General features: G+C 52.6%; 1 protein-coding gene across 3 annotated transcripts in view; it reads right to left on the bottom strand.

The window, feature by feature from the left end:
- Nucleotides 1-355: 355 nt before the first annotated feature.
- gpat2 (glycerol-3-phosphate acyltransferase 2, mitochondrial) overlaps nt 356-20,880 on the bottom strand; it is a 99,601-nt gene continuing 79,076 nt past the window's right edge. For all 3 annotated transcript variants that reach the window (XM_035435985.1, XM_035435984.1, XM_035435983.1), the window contains 20 exons: nt 20,705-20,815; nt 20,486-20,559; nt 20,033-20,143; nt 19,287-19,421; nt 18,629-18,728; nt 17,613-17,746; nt 16,895-16,994; nt 14,439-14,624; nt 14,183-14,281; nt 13,839-13,921; nt 13,551-13,669; nt 12,831-12,901; nt 11,803-12,067; nt 10,438-10,625; nt 8,786-8,863; nt 7,836-7,958; nt 6,366-6,486; nt 5,533-5,601; nt 1,900-1,955; nt 356-702 (listed from right to left, as the gene is read on the bottom strand). In XM_035435985.1, the coding sequence (XP_035291876.1) occupies nt 586-702; nt 1,900-1,955; nt 5,533-5,601; nt 6,366-6,486; nt 7,836-7,958; nt 8,786-8,863; nt 10,438-10,625; nt 11,803-12,067; nt 12,831-12,901; nt 13,551-13,669; nt 13,839-13,921; nt 14,183-14,281; nt 14,439-14,624; nt 16,895-16,994; nt 17,613-17,746; nt 18,629-18,728; nt 19,287-19,421; nt 20,033-20,143; nt 20,486-20,559; nt 20,705-20,815 (2,340 nt within the window). In that variant the 3' untranslated portion in view covers nt 356-585. The remainder of the gene's footprint in view (nt 703-1,899; nt 1,956-5,532; nt 5,602-6,365; nt 6,487-7,835; nt 7,959-8,785; nt 8,864-10,437; nt 10,626-11,802; nt 12,068-12,830; nt 12,902-13,550; nt 13,670-13,838; nt 13,922-14,182; nt 14,282-14,438; nt 14,625-16,894; nt 16,995-17,612; nt 17,747-18,628; nt 18,729-19,286; nt 19,422-20,032; nt 20,144-20,485; nt 20,560-20,704; nt 20,816-20,880) is intronic.

Here is a 20,880-nt window from a genome sequence, read left to right as displayed (position 1 = left end):
AGAAAACACAAGAGGGCTATACAATCACACACAAAAAAACCTCCATTAACTGAAACAAAAAAATAGTACAACGCAAGAGACTCCTTTATATAGTTTCTTTCATTCTTTGGTCTGGCGATAACACTTTTCAAACGGAACCCACGCAAAACTAATTTACAAGAAAGTAACCTTTGATTAGGAAACGTGCCACTTTAAAGCGCGGCAAATCAAAAGCAGGCTTAAAACAGCACAGAACCATCCAATTAACAGAAAGGCGCAAGGCGGCCCAGAGGAACTACGCACAGCGTGCGTGTGCGATTAACGGCGCATCACTGTTAACTGTGAGCGCGGAGAAAAAAAAAAATACTCATGGAAGCTGCTTAACACTTCGTACGCCAACACAGCTGGCACCCCATAACGCGCAAACTGGCCCCAGCTCCTGGGGAAAGACTGGGCACTGAGTCATCACACTATTATTAAACACGGGCTGCGCAAGTTAAAACAGAAGGGCGGCAGCGCTTGTGTATTTTAAGCTCGGGAACATGTCCTTTTTACGCAGCGGATTAGCCTAATTACACGGGGAAGCTAGATGGCGTTGGCGACAGGCTAAGTGCAGAGGAACTGGCAGATGAACTTGTGCAGCTTCTCCCTGCTCTCGGCCTGCTGGAAGAGGGGACCGATCCCAAGGTATACGCCGTCGATCTCCACCACCTCCTCCAGCGCCTGCCGACACAACACATGCGCTGAAGACACACGCACAAACAGCACTGCAAACACTCTGCGAAAACGAACATGCACGCACAGTCCACGTCTTCCATCCCGCCGGCCTCCTCCCTCTTCCATTCCTCTCTCTCTTTCTCCCTCTCTCTGACTTTTCTCATCTGTTTCTCATCATCACTTCGGCACCGCTGCCTACTCGCTTATTTCCTGTCAGCTCAATTCTAATCCAATTTTCTTGACTTTATTTGTATGACAGGAGTGGCTCCAGCAGCAGCCCCAGCCAGTGCAGAAGGCCCGTCTCCCCCTCTGCTCCCACATCCACATGCAGCCCTTTCATAAAGGCCGACTCCAGCCAACCTTATCAACCTCCTGTCCTCCCCCTGTCTTCTCTCTCTCGCTCTCCCTCCCTCTCCCTCCCTCCCTCTCTCTCTCTCTCTCCTCATCTCGCTTCTTCCACAAGTCTCGCCTGTGACCTACGGAGCTGTGAGAAATTCACTGCACAAACCCATTCTGAGGGAAGCCTGACATGAGCTACAGACAGACAGACAGACAGACAGACAGAGGGAAAGATCACTGCCTCCCAGCAGATATCCATTCTGAGAGAAGTCTGACATGAGCTACAGACAGACAGACAGACAGAGGGAAAGATCACTGCCTCCCAGCAGATATCCATTCTGAGAGAAGTCTGACATGAGCTACAGACAGACAGACAGACAGACAGACAGACAGAGGGAGAGATTACTGCCTCCCAGCAGATATCCATTCTGAGGGAAGGATGACATGAGCTGGGGAAAGAAAGAGGGACAGACAGACAGACCAACAGAGACAGACAGACAGAGATCACTGCCTCCCAGCCAAGACCCCCATCAGAGCTACAGTAATTCCCACCTCCCCCAATCAAACGCGTGCAGACACAGATGGACCAATGGGAAGCACCAGCAACACACGCGCTCTACGCTACACTTCCGCTGCGAAGGCACCATCGCTTACTCAACGCCGCCCAAACAAAGAGTCCCAACACCGAAGGGCCCGTTCTCCAGAGCGTCCTTCGGTGATGAAGGTTATTTCGGATGACCTCTGAGGAGGCGTTCCTCTCGGCACTAAGAGCCGCGTGAGCGTCGTCCCATCGAGCGGACGCGCGAGCTCGTCTCCGCAGCCCCGACGGCTCGTTCCCCCGGCGGTCACCGCGGCGATACTCACCCCCAGATCGGTCAGCGTGCGGACGGCCTCCCTCGCCACGGCTGCCGCCGAGCTCTCTGCACGAAAACGATTAAAACATCAAGAGACAATCAATACCCTGCAACGCATAAAACAAATAACAAAAAAAACACGAAGAGTCCATCAACACCCCAGAATGCATAAAAATTAAAAGACCCTTTTCCCTTAATTTTTTCTATTTGCATTCTGATTGCATTTTGATTTTATCACTACAAGGTGTGTCTTCCAAGGTTTACTGTCAGTTTAACGAAACGATCACGAAACAATCACATTAATCATTTCAGCAATCGATTAATATGACAAATATGCAACACACTGGTGTGCACGGGAACACACATACGTGCGCATTCACACACGTGCGCATTCACACACGTGCGCATTCACACACGCACACACCTGCACACACACACCCCTCTCCCTCATCAGATTTTCAGTAAGAATTTGATTAGGTTCATGGCAGCCCTAAGATTGTTTCTTTTCTGTCGGGTGCTGTACTGAATATACACGGCATGGCACATGATACTGTCCAGGAAACGGTTCCTAGTCGCGAACTGCAGCGAATTGTGACTCAGGCTATAACCACATACTCCTTCCATACTCCTACTGTTTGTAGGCTAGCGTGGGACAGCACATCTGTCTGGTACAGCAAGATCTCACTGCAAATGCTTCATGATAATGGAATATGCACATAGACATAATGTCCTGAGAAACGGCGTAACAGCTTGTATTTATGTAAATGTGTCAGTGGGGGAAAAAAGGGGGTGGGAGGGGGGGGAGAACTTCTTGTCCTCGTTTCGGTTAGGTATCTGAGGAAACGGCTCTCCGCTTCACCCTTTCAAGTTCTGCGTTTCATCGCTTCTCTGCCTTTTCGCTCTCCCTTCACTTCTCCCTTCCCTTGTTTTCTCTTTCACTTCCTTTAACCCGTCTCTCCGCGCAAAAGGCCAGCCTGGCTTTGAGGTCCACTTGAAAGCGCGAGGAGGGCCTCGCAGGAAAGGGGGGGGGGGGGGGGTGGGGGGCGCACGATTGATTTGGCAACCGACTCATTAAACGCTTAACGCGCCACTCTCGTGCTAAAACCATCGCCCATCAGTAGCCGGAGCAGTGCATCCTGACTCCTATCAGTCATCATTAACACACGCCTCCGGTGACTCGCAACGGCCACGGCGGTTATGAAAGCAGCCACGGCTGGTTTGCACGCACGTGTGTCGCGACAGATCATGCACGCTGTGAACAGAACCTTCCCTCGCGCTTAAAAAACGTGGTCTGAGCTGTACCACCCCGGGGGTGACAGGTGAACCAGATGAGCCAGAATAGAGTGTCTGTGCGCACGTTTTTTCCCCCCATTCTCGTTGACAAAGGGAACGCTTGTTCAGGACAGGGTCTGTGACGCCCTTTGAAATAAATGTTTAGCATTCAGCGTGTTGCTACTAAGCAGCACGCTCTTCGTCCTGTAGCTCAACACCAGCCTTAATGTCACTGTTACACACTAGCTTCTGTGACAAATTAAAGAGTCGATGGAGTCAATCAATACCCCGGAATGCATAAAGATGAAAGACTGTCCAGGAACACTTTACCTATTACATTTTATTTGCATTCATTTAGATTTTATCTCCACAGCCCACAGGTGTGTCTTCCAAAGCGTGACTAAGTGTACTAGCAGTTTAACAAAACTGTCACGAACCAATCACCTTAATAATTTCAGCAATCCATTACATGAGAAATATGCAACATGGCCACATGCAAGGGAACACAAACATGCACACGCACACGCATTCACATGCGCACACACACGCATTCACATGCGCGCACACACCCCCTCTCCCTCTATCAGATTTTCAATATGATTTGATTAGGTCCATGTGGCAGGCCTGAGATTGTTTCTTTTCTGTCGGGTGCTGTACTGAATATACGTGGAATTGCATGATATTGACTAGGAAACATTTCCTGGTCTAACCTTTGCAAACTGCAGTGAACTGTGACTCAGGGTATAACTAAATACTCCTTCCATACTCCTAACTCTCGTTTGTAGCTTAGCGTGGGACCAGCACATCTGTCTGGTACAGCGAGATCTCATTGTAAATACTTCACGATACCGGCTTACGCATATAGACGTAATCTCCTAAGAATCTCAGCCATAACAGCGTGTATTTACGTGAACGTGTTGGCGGAACACATTCCCCCCCCCCCCAATACAACATATTGTGTTTAGGATTAGTCTTCGTGTTGGCAAGCCTTTAGCCGCACGCTAGCTAGGCCTCACGCGCAACCGTACTGTTTTCGAAAACATCACCGGGAGCCGGGGGGGGGGGGGGGGGGGGGGTGGTGCGGGGAGTCTCAACTGACATCTTCATTTTCTCCACATCATCTCGGCAAAATCAATCAACGCGAAATCAATTAAAACGGAAGCGGGGTAAACGAACACGCGGTGTTGGAGAGCGTTCGCACGCTGGTTAGAGCCAGTGCGGCATGCTGGTTAGGGAACGGGGCTGGTGTCCACGGGGCAGCAAGCCTCCGGTTCAGGGTCAGTGCCTTCAGCAAGGCGCTTAACCCCAATTACTTCAGTAAATATGCGGCTGTGCACTCACAAACCACGGCTGGGTTACTATGTAAAAAAAAAACACTGGAAGCTGTGTAAGTCACACTGGATAAGAGGGTCTAAAGGACTGAAATGTAAATGCATAAACATGAGCAGCAATGTTGCAGATTTGGTTTGTATGTGTGTAGACTCGTTGTTCAAATGCATAAAAAGTGAAACTTCTACCTTTAACCGTCCTCGCTCCACAATCTTTAACTACTCCCCAGTGACACAGTCCTAACTCCATACCGATCTTTTGTCGATTCCATTTTCAGAAAGGCATCACTGCCTTAGAAGGGGCCTAAGGCTAATTTTGTTTTCATTTATTTTTTTATTTTGGTTCCTCGTGTACCGAAAACAAGTTAATTTTGCCACAACTTTTCTTTTTGTCAGGTGCTGAACATGATTGTAGTATTAAAACAGACCTTTAAGAGTCAGTTTTCCTATGAATAACTTTGCCAGATAACAACTCTCTTTGAGAAAGAATGAACACTCTTTGCCAATCTGCACAAAATTATTTCTCAGACAGAGCGCAAAAAGGACAGGTTACAGCTTTGGCTGAGTTTTATTTGTGACATTAAACTGGACCGGTTCTTAATCCACAACTGCGAGATGCAAGAACAGCAATAAAACCCACTTTGAGGACCAATTGGAATTTCAGACGTGAAACCTCTCCGGAGGTTGGAGCAGCAGCACTATTATTACAACGACACTATTGATCATGCTTCCGGTGTAACACTGGAATTTGTCATGCGTTGCAATCCATGCGAAAACAAAACGTAACAGGCCCAAAGCCTCCTCAAAAAGCACCGTCACCTTCGCGCCAAGACCGCCACAGCCTGACAGGAGTCGGGGCTCTGAGGACTTCTGGGTGCTCCTGAGGAGACGCGTTTGATTCTTCTTTCTTTGTGCTGATCGTTTGAAGTGAGTGAGTTAGTATTCAGTGTGATCCGCGGCGGGGGTGGGCTGGGTTGTGTTGCGTGTGTTGGGTCTGAGGGACGGGAGGCGGGTGGGGTGGGGTGGGGTGGGGGGGTTCTTACCGAAACGTCGTCCGTCCTGTCTGGCTCTGTCACACAGGCGGGCGTGCAGCTCTGCCACACACTCAGGCTCTGCAAAAGGGGGGGGGGGGGAGGGGTGAGAGAAAGACACTGCAGTTCACAGGACAGGGGTGCAGCTGCTTCCCCTCACAACCCAAAATCGCTCGCCGCCCCCGGTGCGCCCGCTCGATGCCACCTGCAGCCGCGGGGGCGGGCGGGGCCAGACCGGGCCGGTCCGGCAGCCCGTCTCCCTCTCCTGTCAGCGCCTGAGAGAAATCCGCGGGCGATCACAGCGTGTTCAGACAGCAGAGCTCGCTGCTCCGCGGAACTCTCCGGAATGAGGAATGCGGGCTTAGACACCCCCCCCCCCCCCCCCCATGCCCCACACCCCCGCCCGGAGCCCAATCAATGGCTGTCTTTCCCTGCTTCTGCGCTCGATGCAGTCCTGCACAGGCTCGGCACTGATCAGGAGGGCGACTGATTGGCGGATCGATGGGAGTCCGGCGAAGAGGGCGCACGCTCGCGAGCAATGACGAGCGCAGCTCGAGTGGCGATGGTCGCTCCGCTGAGCCGCCGGCTAACGGCCGCAGTGGCTAACAGCCGACCGGAGAGCGGAACGCAACTGCATCCATCCCTGCGGTTACCTACTGACGTCAATGTTGGGGAGATAAAAACGGAGGCAAGTGCTTGTGGGCCTGATGCCAGTCTGAGACGGCCTCGTTTTAGTTTACCTGTTCTGTGGTTAGCCCCAGGATAAAAGCCCATGGAAGCTGGGGAACTGCGAGAGAGAGAGACTGAGCGGGGTTGGTGAAGTGCGGCCGCTTTTGACCCCTGACCTGGAAGAGGGGTGTGGATGCTCGGCAGAGCGTCGATGGCCCAGGAGAGCGCCCTCAGCTGGACGCTGAGCAGACTGCACAGGAAGAAGAGCAGGTCCGGGCACTGGCTGGGCTGGCTGAGCTGAGAAGGGAAGAACAGAGGCGGGAGTCCGTACGGATCGTATCCCAGCAGGCACCCCTGCACGCTCGCCGCTAGCTTGTCACTATTAAAGTTAACATCAGACGGCATTACCAAACAAAGCCCAGATTAGGAAACTCACTCCCAGGGGCGAGGGTGTAAGAAACTTTCCTCATTTGCATAGCGGAGTCATTCTGTGAACACAAAATCAGTTCTGGCAGCCTGAGAGTCCAACACAGCAACACAGCCGACATAAAAGGAGTCCTTATCTTGAACCCAAAGACTGAGAGCTGGGCGCACAGAATTATTTGAGCAATTTAACAAAATTGAAGGAAAAACGATGCCACTGACCTCAAACACTCAGTCTCGCCTTGACCGTTTCTCTTCGTTAAATATTCTAAACTGTGTGGTCCAGTTCTTTCTGGAATGATTCGGTTTGTATAGGACTGTCCTGGCTGTGGGTCTTGCGCCAATTTATTAGTGTTTACGATAGCTAAACCGAAGCAATCTGGCAGTACTTTTCTTTTTTTTTGAACATTCCACACATATCACTACGTGCATTCCTGTAACCATTTAAATCAGTCACAAGAAATTTACAGTAAGCAATTGCCAGATATAAATCGTCTGACTTTAAAAAAAAAAAATAGTTGCCTCTTCCTGCTCTTCAAAGAAAAAGGCAAAAGAAAAGTGGGCCAAGGCATAAGGACAGCCCTGCGTCCGCATGCGAGCCCGCTCAGTCGCTCAGCTAACAGCAATCCGCTGCGTCAGCCTGTGTCATGAGACTCCTGCGTAGCGTGCCGCATCAAAGCAGTGCCGCATCACCCCCACAGTGACTCAGACCGCAAACTCTCGCTTCCCCCATACAGCCCAGCTGCAGCGTCAGACTCTCTGCCCGATCAGATCCCTTTGTACAAACCAGAGCGGTGGAGGTCCCGTCACGCGGAACTGCGCCGAGTCAAACCTCGCTCACGGCGTCTCCCGACTCCACTGCCATGCCACGCCACCCAATTTTTGTCCCCGATTCAAGTTCTGTCACCCCTCATTCCCCGTTTGTCTGTACTGGTCAGTTGTTTCTGAGCACAGCAGTTTGTCAACTGAAATTCTAAAACTTTTAAAGAACTGCAGTGATCAATAAAGTTTAATCTAATAAACAGTATTGTTGTTTTTAATAATAAAAAAAGCTGTGATGGCAATTTTCCCATGACTGCAGGAAATGGCATACAGAGTGAATACAGAGTGTGTAGCTAAGGGAATGAGAGAGGGAGGGGGGGCCGAGCATCGCTGATAAATTCAGCTGAATTTGGGGGGGGGGGGGGGGGGGGGTGCAGCAGTACGACCCCCGGCTGGGCTACCTTGTAGCAGCGCGTTTCCTGGTCCTCGCAGTCGGAGTCGCTGTGGTCCTGGTCATCCATCGTGCTCCACGTGAGAGTGCCTTGTTTCCTCAGAAAGTCACACACAGGGCGGTCCCTGGGCAGCTAGACACACGCGCACACACACATACACGCACACACACACGCACACACACACACACACACACACATACACACACACACACATACACACACACACACACGCGCGCGCACACACACACACACACACACACACGCGCACACACACACACACACACACACACACACACGCGCACACACACACACACACACACACACACACACACACAGAAACAGTACACATTATCTCTAAGTGACTGTGCCAGACCGGCAGCTTGCGTCTCTCGGGTCACTGGCGCTGAGAAGGGGCTCGCGCTGGGCCCGGTCCTCGCCGCCAGGCTGGAGGCTGCGGGGAGAGGCTCCGCAGCGCTGCGGCGTCTATCTCCACAGAGCCGCCGCGCCCAGCAGATGGACAATCTGCATAATTACACCGGGCCACCTGCGGCGAGCCACAGCGCCGGAGCGCCGAGGAGGCGCGGTCCTAATCGGCAGAGGGGGCGGGATCAAAGAGCCCTCGCCGCCTCGGCTGCCGCGGCGCACAGCGTTTTCTCCTCTCCGCGTGCGCCGCCGCACGAGGCGTCAATCACTCCCCCGTCTTTCCTGTCAACGCGGCTGCGAAAGGGAGAGCGGGACGGCGAAGCCCCGCCCACTACCCCCCACCCCCCCGGACTGACAGCGCCGTCGACAAATCGCGTTTCGGCTGCGGTTAAGACGCTGGGGCTTAAAGTGTGAGGGGTGCGTTCCTCTGTCGTGATGCTCAGTCATGTTTGTTTTTTCCTATCTGCCGGTCCGACTCACGCTGTCTGACACACACTGTACTCTTTTTCTGTGTGAAGAGAGTCCGTGTGTCTCACCTCTTCCATAACCAGAATACCACAGCGCACCAGACTGTCCACCGCATCCAAAGCAAAGCTGAGAGGAGACTGACATGGCTGAGAGAGAGAGAGAGAGAGAGATTTATTAAGTTGCACCAGTGCACCTACAGTATGTAGTATATACGAGTAGATGTATTTGTATGTATACACAATGTGTGTGAGCATGTATACGTATGTATATACAGTATGCATATAAATGCATGTGTGCCTATGTGCTTGTCTATTTATATCATAATGCGTATGGTATGTGTTCTAGTATGTACAGTATGTATGTATGTATGTGCATATATATGTGCATGCACACTGCAGTATACATGCATGTATGTTTGTTTATGCATATATGTGCATGTTGCATGGTGTGTGAATGTGTGCATGTGCATGTAGATGTATGCGTATATAATTGTATATTGGCGTCTAGGTATATATGTGTATACAGATGAAAAATATAGATTGTTTGAATCAACTTTCAATTATAATTATTGTGACTTATTGTTTTTTTTATTAATGTTTGTAAAATGTTTTCTATGCTTTACAAACACTATTTCATGCCAATAAAGCTCCATTTGAATTTAATTTGAACTGAATTGAGAAGGAGAGAGTGGAACAGAGAGAGAGAGAAAGACAGAGCCAAAGACAGATCCAGAAAGAAAGAGGGAGGGAGAGAGAGAGTGATTGTAAAATACTTGAAAATACTTTATCAAATTAAATGCATTAAATAAAAACTCCACACACACTCCGCACAGTCCAGCCACGCTCACAGAGAGATAGCAGAGAAGGGGGGGGGGGGGAGAGAGAGAGAGAGAGCGAGAGAGAGCAATCACAGAGTAAATAACGAAGAGCGAGATACAGAAAGTAAACATCTATCTTCCTGGCAGACGCAGGCAGACGGGTCTTGATGTGTTTCCATCCCGTAAATAGACAGGGACCCGAGAACGGGCATGTAGGGAATGGAAATAAGACAAAGATGAAGGGAAGGCAATGAAGCACGGGGGAGGCCGGGGGAAACGAGGGAGAGCAATAGGGAGGAAAAGAGAGAGAGCGAAAAGGGACTGGTGGAAGGGAGCGAGAGGGGAAGAGAGAGGGATAGACAGAGCAGATGAGAAAAAGGGAGAGAGAGAGAGAAAAAGGGAGAGAGAGAGAGACGGGGGGTTGGTGAGTGAGTATTTATGGCTTTGATTAAAAGACTATGAAGACGGTGGGATATACAGCGTGCCTGACTGAGGTAGATTTACGCACACTGACTGACTCGGGCTGGCTGCCGCATCTTATTCAATGGAAGTTTAATGGGCCAGCGCAGCCATCTATTTGGCTAAACTGCTTTTACTTTAGCAGAGGGACAACACGCGCAGTCTTCAGGTGAAGAATACCCCACGCACTTACAGAGCATGAGAACAGTGCTCAACTGTCAGCCAGCAAGGCCCCGCAGAGAGGTCAGCGCGCGAACGTCAGGGTGTGTGTGTGTGTGAGTGCAAGTGAGTGAGTGTGTGTGTGAGTGCGAGTGAGTGTGTGTGAGTCTGAGTGTAAGTGTGTGTGCGTAAGAGTGTGTGCGAGAGTGTGTGTGTGTGTGTGTGTGTGTATGTGCGAGTGAGTGTGTGTGTGTGTTTGTGTGAGTGAGTGTGTGTGTTACTCACAGCACGGTGTCCTAAGGGGAGTAAGTAGCAGAGCTGCAGAGCTTTCTCAGTCAGCTCCTCCTGGCCCAGAGCCACATCAAACTCCATCTCTCCCCCACCTCCTCCTCCTCCACCTCCTCCTGCTCCTGCTCCCCCTCCTCCTCCTCCACAGCGGGCCACCTCACTCAGCATGGCTGACACGGCACATGCTGATACACATGCAGACTAATGCCTCCACTTCTACACCATACTGACCAAGACACGCACTTCAACAGGTACTGGATACACACACGCAAGCACACACACACGCATAACGCACCCATGCACTCTCACACGTGCATGCATACACACAGTCACACACTCCACAGACGTTGGGTACACACACTGACTCATACACCAGTACACACACGTTGGCCGCGCTAGCCCATGGAATGCTGTGTCTTTGGAATGCACGACATATCAAAATCTTCTTTTTGCCCTAATCCACTTGCAGTCTGACAAAATAATTATTTTTGCCAAAATGCACCAACTCACAATAACACGACAAAGTATGTCACTGATTATTTTATTATGACACTTGTAACAGAAGCGGGATGAAATGGAGGGATTATCGGGAAGGAATAAGATGAAAATAACATTTTGCCGTTCTGATCAAAACAAATTTTTGCCACACAGGCTAATAATCTTAGAAAATCCTAGAAGCGATTTCTGTGTAAATATTATGATCAATAAGCAGCACAAATGTCAGACACGAAAAAAAAAAAATTGGCTCAGAGAAACAGGAGTAACTATTTTGTGATTCAAGTCTGGGTCATGGCCCTTTGTAATCATTGTAAAGAAAGACCATGGAATATCTGTGCTAATAGAACACAGATAATTTGTTCCCTACATTTGGGCTTTCTTCTGCAAAAAAAAACAAAACTGCAGAATCATGCGTTAACGCGACCACTGACACACCATGCACTCGGTCATCGATCCATACACACAAGGAATTAGCCATAAGCTACACTCAGTATAAGGTTATAAGATAAGCAGATGAACAGGAAACACCACAGGTGAACAGGTAACAGCAAAAGGGAACAGGTAATAGCATCGGTGAACAACTAACCGCATAGGTGCACAGTTAACAGCACAGGTGAACAGATAACAGCACAGGTGAACAGGTAATAGTGCAGGTGAACAGATAACAGCACAGGTGAACAGATAACAGCACAGGTGAACAGATAACAGTGCAGGTGAACAGGTAACAGCACAGGTGAACAGATAACAGCACAGGTAAGCAGATAACAGTGCAGGTGCATAGGTAACAGCACAGGTGCGCAGGTAACACTGCAGGAGCGCAGGTCACAGCTACAGCACATGGGAGGGTAAGGGGGAGACACACACCTCCGACGGCCTCCAGGATGAAGACGTGGGTGAGGACGTCGCAGTGGCGGGCCAAGCGGAGCACGGCCGCGGGAGAGAGGCGGGGGGCCAGGACGGGGTCCCCCCCGGGGGGCAGCCGCGCCATGGCCAGGCTGGGCCGCAGCAGGGACAGGGCGTGGTACACCACCGCCCACAGGGACCCCCCGAAACCCACGTCCCGGTTCCGGAACAGGACCTCCTCCAGGAGCCAAGAGGCGTCCCGGCAGAGCTGCGACAGGCGCACCCCCTGAGAGAGAGAGAGAGAGAGATAGAGGAAGGGAGGGAGCGAGGAAGGGAGAGAGAATGTAAGAGAGAGGGAGGGAGCGGGAGAGAGAGAGATGGAGGAAGGGAGACAGAGTTGGAGAGAGAGACAGATAGAGAGATAGAGGGAGGTAGAGAGAGAGGGAGGGAGAGAGAGAGAGGGAGGGAGGGAAAGATAGAGAGACAGAGGGAGGGAGAGAGGGAGACAGAGATGAGAGTGAGGGAAAGAGGGAGGGAGGGAGAGAGAGATGGAGAGAGGAGGGGAGAGAGGGAGGGAGGGAGAGATAGAGATAGAGAGAGGAAGGACGAAAGAGAGCAGGGTAGCAGACAGCAGACAGCATAGCCTGTTGACCACAGTGAAGTGCTTTCCAATTACACTCAACAACCAGGGCAGGAGAGAGGGGCTTGGCAGCGCTCCCAAAATCAAGCCCTACTCAACATACATATCGATTCCCTCTTACATTTTACGATCAGTGCCCACTTGTGCACGATTACATAATGTGATTAACGAGTCATTAGCCGTGCGAAAGGGTCCAGCTGCTCTCTCTCTCTCTCTCTCTCTCTCCCCCTGGGTCCCCGCACCGCACGACCTGGCGTCACCCGCGGTAACGCATCCCCAAAGCGCGAGGCCAGAGCGCCGGACCGTGCCGCGACGCAGCCGCGGGCGGGCGAACCGTGGGTCAGGCGAGGGCACGGAGCACAGAGAGAGAGAGAGAGAGAGCGGGCGCTGGGGGTGTGGCGGTGGTTACCCTGCGATGCTTGTGCAACAGGAGGCCGGAAACCAGGCCGGTGGACATCACGGCTGTGCAGGAAGCAGCGGCTGAAAGCACAGAGCACAGCACAGGGATTTACCACACAGCAGTCACTCCCACCAAGCAGCACAGAGATTTACCACACAGTCATTCCCACCAAGTAGCACTGAGATTTACCACACAGCACAGAGATTTACCATACAGTCATTCCCACCAGGACAGTCATTTCCATCAGAGCAGCACAGAGATTTACCACAGCACAGTCACTCCCATCAGAGCAGCACAGAGATTTACCACACAGCACAGAGATTTACCACACAGTCATTCCCACCAAGTAGCACTGAGATTTACCACACAGCACAGAGATTTATCACACAGTCATTCCCACCAAGTAGCACTGAGATTTACCACACAGGACAGTCATTTCCATCAGAGCAGCACAGACATTTACCACAGCACAGTCACTCCCACCAGAGCAGCACAGAGATTTACCACAGCACAGTCACCCCACCAGAGCAGCACAGAGATTTACCACACAGCACAGTCACCCCACCAAGCAGCACAGAGATTTACCACAGCACAGTCACTCCCATCAGAGCAGCAGAGATTTACCACAGCACAGTCACCCCACAAAGCAGCACACACACTGCACCACAGCCTGATACCTACGCAGGGGTGGACACACAGACACACAGACACTCACACACACACACTCACAGTGCAGCAGGTGCTCAATGAGGGCGATGCAGAACTGCCTCTCTGCTAGGGGCAGGTCGGGGCAGCAGGAGGGGGGCAGGACCCAGGACACAGACTTCTGCCCAAATACGGCAGCAGACCTGGGGGAGAGGTAGAGAGAGCACTCTTTCTGCGTGTGTAACATAAACCCTGATACAAACAGCCAGAGATAAGGCTATGAAACAGCATAACTGCACACTGCAAGCAAAGAGACAACTGAGAAACACCCACTCCACGTAACTAGAGCTGGACACACTGCGGACTTCAAACCTGTTTTTGAATATTGCAGGGAGCAGCAGTTCCTGCAGGGGGCGCCCTCCGTCCACACGACACCTCCCTGTCTCAAACATCTCCTGAGGCAGCAGCAAGGGGGAGGGAAGAATGACAGACAGACAGGTGAATGAGACAGGTGGGTGGGACGTAGGTGAGACAGGTGAATGAGACAGGTGGGTGAGACAGGTGAGTCAGACAGCAGAAACAAAGCAGGTACAGTACACGCAAACGCACACCATACGCGGATATAACCGGACAGTAAACGGCAGTCCCAGAGGGAGGTCACTCTCAGGCAAACGGTCACACACAGAGAGGGGGCCAGGGCAGGGGGTCGCATGTACCTTTAGAGAGAAGGCCTGCGCAAAATGGATCCTTATGCTTCCTCTCTGCCCGCCCCTCAGCATCGACACCACGTACCTCAGCAAGGACAGGACACTCCCCTGGGAGAATCACCATAGCGACAGCGCTCAAACACAGGGCAGACACCGCTTTGCACAGCACCTGATGAGTGTCACTCACGGCGCCGTGGCAACAGCGCCGCGATGATGTAGGCGGTGCCCGTAACGGACCGGTGGGCCACACCGAGGCGGGACGGACCTGTCCGGGGGCGCCTGGGTCGGGGGGGCGGTCGTACGCGACGCTCACGGGGACCAGGCTGACGTCCGGCACCGCGCCGTCCCGCACCGCCTCCCAAACGCGCGCCAGCCACTGCCCGCCTCGCCCGCTTCCGGGAGAGAGAGTAACGCTCACGCTCTGCCCGTCCCGCAAGAGCTCGCCCACCAACTACAGAGAGAGAGAGGGGGGGGGGAGAGAGAGAGAGAGAGAGAGGGGGGGGAGAGAGGGAGAGAGCAGGGAAAGAGAGAGAGAGAGAGCAGGGAAAGAGAGAGAGAGAGAGCAGAGAAAGAGAGGGTGATGGTAGGGAGGGAGAGAGAGCAGAGAAAGAGAGGGTGATGGGTAGGGAGGGAGAGATAGCAGAGAAAGAGAGAGTGATGGGAAGGAAGGAGAGAGAGAGAGCAGGGGGAGAGTGATGGGAGGGAGGGAGGGAGGGAGAGAGAGAGAGAGCAGGGAAAGAGAGAGTGATGGGAGGGAGGGAGAGAGAAAGAGCAGAGAAAGAGGGAGAGAATGAGACAGAAAGCGGTGAGAGAATGATGGGAGGGAGGGAGAGAGAGAGAGATGACAGAGACAAGGAGGGAGAGAAAGAAATATGGGGAGGGTTGTCAGTGGGAAAGAAAGAAAGTGAAAATAAGAGGACAGGACAGGGTTTCAGGGATATTAACCTTTATTTGCCAAATCTAATAAATTTGTCTACGCGACTGAATCACATCTCACAGATGGTTTACTTACTAACCACCTGTGAGATCTGATTCAACTGCAGACTCGTTTCCTAGATTCCAAAGAATCCTATTAATGGTGACAAGCAGGGAAAGCGTACATGTCAGTATACATATCTGGGTACGTGCCGGGGACCCGCTGTTTAGGAGTAGAGCAATTAACCGATGCAACTGAGTCTGAGCCTGTTTCTGAGGGGGGGGGGGGGGGGGGGGGGGGGGGGGGGGGGGGCTTATATAACAGGGGACGGGCACTGAACTACATAAAGGAGAAAATGACAGCGAAACAATGGCCATGACAAGGGAGGCTGGCAAATATCAAAAGAATAGAGGAGAAATGAATGGGGGAAAAATAATAAACAGGAGATTTACGCAATGCTGTGAAACCAAACAGGGAATAAACTGTATCTAGATAAAAAATAAAAAATAAAAAAAATAAAAAAAACCCAGACATAAACTGTCTCCCTACTATAAAACGATCAAATCTATTTCTCTTTCGCCCCGCCCCGCTCCGCAGCTTCTGCTTTGGCTCATTTCAGGACGAGCTCAGACGGCAGGGGCGGAGAGAGAGCCGGCTTTGAAAAAGCAGACGCCGCTTTCATACGGTGCGTGAGAGCGGGCCGCAGACTTGTCTGGCTGTCTGTCTGTCTCGGGGAGCGCGCTCAGCTCCGATCTCTCAGCCGCCGCCGGCCGCCCGCGCCGCACGCCAAAAGTCAAAACCCTCCCACCTGTGAGGTAACGAACGCACGGGCAGTGACATCACGGTTATGACCTCCAGGACAGGGGAGCCGCACGCTCTCAGTCCTTCACATTAATCGTGCAGTGTTTTTAAGATCACACAGGGACTTGAGGAGTGCGGGAATTCAGACGCTGCTCATCGACAGTTTCTTCCTTTGGAACATTTTTGAAAATACTAATAATGCCTTTATATTTATATTGCGCTTTTCTCACACTCAAAGCGCTTTACAGTGATGAGGGGGAAACTCTCCTCAAACACCACCAATTTGTACCAGCCACCTGGGTGATGCATGGCAGCCATTTTGTGCCAGAAAGGCTCCCCACACACCAGCTGAGATGGAGAGAGAGAGAACAAACTTCAGCCAATTAAACTGGGGGATAATTAGATGGTTGAGAGAGCCAGGCTGGACATTTAGCCAGGACACAAGGGGGCCCCCCCATTCTTAGTGATAAGCACCAATGAATCTTTAATGACCACAGTGAGTCAGGACCTCAGTTTAATATCTCATCTGAAGGACGGCATCTCCTACAGCACAGTGTCCCCATCAGTGCACTGAGACATATTTGACCAGAGAGAAGACAGCCCCCAACAGGCCCACCAACACCACTTCCAGCAGTACCTTAGCCTTCCCAGGAGGCCTCCCATCCAAGTGCTAGCCAAGCCCACACCGGCTTAGCCTCAGCCATTTGGCAGGGGCAGGGTACATGGTGGTACGGCTGCTAGCTTTAAGGACGAGATGGTCATTTACTCCAATCAGGTGTCAGTTCTGGTGCAGTACAATGTGTGGCCAGCAGGGTGATAGATCACCACAGTGCACTGTGAGTGTGCCACACTCAGCAGCACTATCCTCTCTATGGGTGCAGATATCGTAGCAGGGAACACTGGAGAAAATATTTTTAAAACCTTTGTCCTCAAGTCTGCACCATATAACTTGAGAGCTACAAAGAAAAAAAGAGTCTCTTGATGAAGCGAGCGGCTGCACTCACAGAGGTCATGACGGGTCCGTGGAGGCTGTCCCTCTCAGCGTCCTGCTCTGCGGCTGAAGGAGCGGGGAGCAGTATCACACCGAGTCTCCGAAGGACAGACCTGCGTGAGGACAAACAGGAAGTGCTACAGCATCGGGAACGAGGCGCCGGACCCCCGGAGAGACGCAGGTGAGCGCTTTCAGCAGGAGCACCTGTTTCTGTTAAAGGCCCACAGGACGCATGACTCAGACAGGACCCCGCTAAAGCAGGGCGTGAACGCGAGGATGGATCTGAGAGGGGCGAGGGGAGAGGGGAGAGGGGAGAGGGGAGAGGGGAGAAGGGTGAGGGGAGAGGAGAGAGGGGAGAAGGGTGAGGGGAGAGGGGAGAGAGAAGAAGGGAGAGGGGAGAGGGGAGAGAGGAGAGGAGAGAGGGGAGAGGGGAGAGGGGAGAGAGGAGAAGGGAGAGGGGAGCGAAGAGAGGGGAGAAGGGTGAAGGGAGAGAGGAGAGAGGAGAAGGGAGAGGGGAGAGGGGAGAGAGGAGAAGGGAGAGGGGAGAGGGGAGAGAGGAGAGAGGAGAAGGGAGAGGGGAGAGGGGAGAGAGGAGAGGGGAGAGGAGAGAGGGGAGAGGGGAGAGAGGAGAGAGGAGAGGGGAGAGGGGAGAGAGGAGAGAGGAGAGAGGAGAGGGGAGAGAGGAGAGAGGAGAAGGGAGAGGGGAGAGGGGTAAGGGGTGATATTTTTACCTCAGCCAGGTGTTAGCCATCCACAGGGGGCAGACTGTGTAGGGGACCCTCAGGTTGTGACACAGGAGCGCCAGAGGGACCAGCGCGTAGTCCAGACCACACTGCGGCACGGACACAAACACCAGGGGGGCCTCCTGCAAGCACGCACACACACACACACACACACAGACACACACACACACACACCACACACACACACGCGCACACACACACACACACACACACACACACACGCACACACACACAAACACACAGACACACACACACACACACCACACACACACATGCGCACACACACACCCACACACACACACACACACGCACCCACACGCACACACACACAAACGCACAAACACACACTTTCGAAATGCAGATCTAACAGTAATCGCCACCGTGGGATTAAACAGAAAGACAGACTGTGCGCAAACTGAGCGAGAGCCAGAAGTTGAAGCAAAAGCTAATATTTCATTCCGTAATGCAAATGACTCCGAGACACTGTGATTGTTTATTGAACGGCGTTGCGGCCCAAGGAGCAGCAGCTAAGACGCTGGCTGGGAGAGGGGATTTTAAGGTGCTCCTCCTGGGACCATTCCGGTGATGGAAGGCACCAGACGGGGCCCCGCCCTGCGTTCGTTCACTCAATCGCAGCGTTCGCAAGAACTTAACCGTTTGGAGCTCAGCGTTTCCAAAACTTAAATCGATGCCGAGGCGAACGCTAACGGAGAAGGCGAATGAAAGACAAACAGACTCTCGAGTGAAAAGGGGGGCTGGAAATAATTTAGCGTGCACAAAATGTCCCCTTCGCCCGTGACCTTCTCCTTGGCCCTCTGGGGCAGCCACACCGGCTGAATGGGCCTCTGTCTGCTGGACTGGATGGGGTTAGGGCTGGGCGTGCGCACGGGTGTGGTAGAGAGAGAGAGAAAGAGAGAGGGAAAGGGAAGGAAGGAGGGAGGGAGAGAGAGAGAGAGAGAGAGAAAGAGAGAGTGAGAGGAGAGGAAGGGTGGAGGACACATTACCATCTCTGAGGCTTTGTGAAGGGCGGTCAGCTGGGAGAGATTGACCTGCACACTGCAGAACACAGAACTGAGAAGCTTCAGCAACAACCAACTGGTCACCCTGCAGAAAGGGAGATGGGGTGGGCAGGGGAGGGGAGGAGGGAGAGGGGTAAGAGAGAGAGAGCGTGAGAATCAGAGAAGGAGAGAGAGGCAGAGAGAGAAGAGAGAGAGATTTTATCTTGTATTTTAACAAATTGTCTTTGGCAATGCGATACAATGTATTGTTGTGCTAATAAAGCATATCTGGATCAGAATCTGAGAGAAAGACTGAGAGCTATGTCAGTGGTTCTCAACTCGGGCCAGAAAGGGCCGGTGTGGGTGCAGGCTTTTGTTCCAACCAAGCAGTTACACACCTGATTCTACTAATCAAGGTCCTTAGTAAAGACTGCAAAGGTTGATTAGTAGAATCAGGTGTGTAACTGCTTGGTTGGAACAAAAGCCTGCACCCACACCGGGCCTTTCTGGCCCGAGTTGAGAACCACTGCGCTATGGCATTAAACAATGTATCAAGAGCTAAAGGAGCCTGCTGGCTGTGATGAGATTGCTATTGGGTAAAAGAGGTATTAGGTAAGCAGAAACGCAGGAGAAAGCCTCATGTCACACACGGAAAGACACGGACCGGAGGAGCAGCGGTGAGATGCAGGTGTCGACGATGGGGAGGATGTGCGCAGCCCGCCCCCTGGTGGTCAGCCTGAGGAGCTGCCGGCCGTTCTGCTCAGACACGCCGTCCGAAAGGGTTAGCGCGTTCTGCACCCTGCCGCGCGGGAAAAATAACAGTCACAGGACGAAAACAAAAAACACTTCAGAGAACAAAGGCGCCATTGTGAGCTAACAAGGGACGTACACAAACGCTAACAAAAACAGGCCTGTCCTCCCTCCCTGGCATAACACTCTTACTGTGGTGTACAACAAACAGGTTATTCAAAGGTTAGGCCCACATGGCGCTAAAAGTATGAGGCCGGAGGGGGCGAGGCATGGAATGGGTGGCGGGGGGGCTGGGGCGGGGGGGGGGGGGGGGGCGGGGGGGAGGAAAGCAGAAATAGAAACACACGGACGGGGGAAGAAGAGAGGGAGGGAGACGGAGGCCGGCTGAGAGAGGAGCGCTCCATCTCAAAGCCATCTGCATTCCCGCAAATTTCCCCGTCCGTCGCCCACTCACAGAACTCAATTCAGCCGAGACGGCCTTCCTCGCCCCGCTAATTAATTGAACGTTGCGGGAAAAAAAGCTCTTCAGCGGCAGAAGCATAATCGAAATAATTTTCTCGCTACACCTCTCCTCTCCTCATTCTTCCTCTCTCTCGCTCTCTCTCTCTCTCGCTCCCTCTCCTCCCACTCTTTCTTTCTCCCTCTCTTTCGCTCGCTCACCTCCTGCTGGCCCAGACTCGGTCCGCTCGGCCGGAAGCGGGGCTGGGGTACACCCGGCACCCCCCCACGAACAGAACGCAGCACACTCTCCGGACCAGCCACCCCCGGTACCTGACAAGAGCGGGATGGAGGGGCAAGGATGGGGGTGGGGGTGGGGGTGGGAGGGGTAGGCGGTGGGCTACAGTGAAAAGGCTTCATGGCAGGGACACTCAAATCTGCCCGTCGAGGCCAGCAGCGCGGCTGGTTTTCGTTTCTAACTGATAGTTAATTGACCGATTAATGCCCCTGATTTGCCAGAGATTTAACTCACCTGGTGCCCCAGGTTTAATTCAGCCCTGACTGGAGTGGAAGAATGAAAACCAGCAGTGCTACTGACCTCGGGGGCCAGATTTGAGCACCCCTGCTTTACGGGGACTTTCGTTTTCATTTTCGGCACTCTTTGTGTGACCGTACCTGGTGTGCGTCTCGTTGACGGCCAGAAGGTTCTGGAAGCCCAGAGAGGGAGAGGTCTTCAGCAGCTTCCAGCCCTGTGAGGCACAGAGACGCACTGCTGAGAGACCGGATCCATCAGAGCCAAAGCCAGACAGCCTCCTCCTCCTCACTAAAGCACTGCCACCCCTCCCCGTCCACCCTGTCCCCCTCCCACCCAAGCTGGGTGCCTCCCTCTCTCACCAGGCTCTTGGGGGTGCACTGGTGGCAGCACTGCCCCACCACGGGCCGAAATTTCCCCAGAAACGGAGTCACGGGCTTCAGCCTCTTCTTGATCTTGATCGCCCAGGAGAGCTGTGGAGAGAGAGAGAGAGAGAGAGAGATGGCAGCTGAGCACGCAGTGTTCCTACACGCTGAGA

Source organism: Anguilla anguilla, chromosome 10, assembly GCF_013347855.1.
Source record: "Anguilla anguilla isolate fAngAng1 chromosome 10, fAngAng1.pri, whole genome shotgun sequence".
Lineage (NCBI taxonomy): Eukaryota > Metazoa > Chordata > Actinopteri > Anguilliformes > Anguillidae > Anguilla > Anguilla anguilla.
The sequence above is the reverse complement of the archived record's forward strand: the minus strand, read 5'-3'. Positions and strand labels throughout refer to the sequence as shown.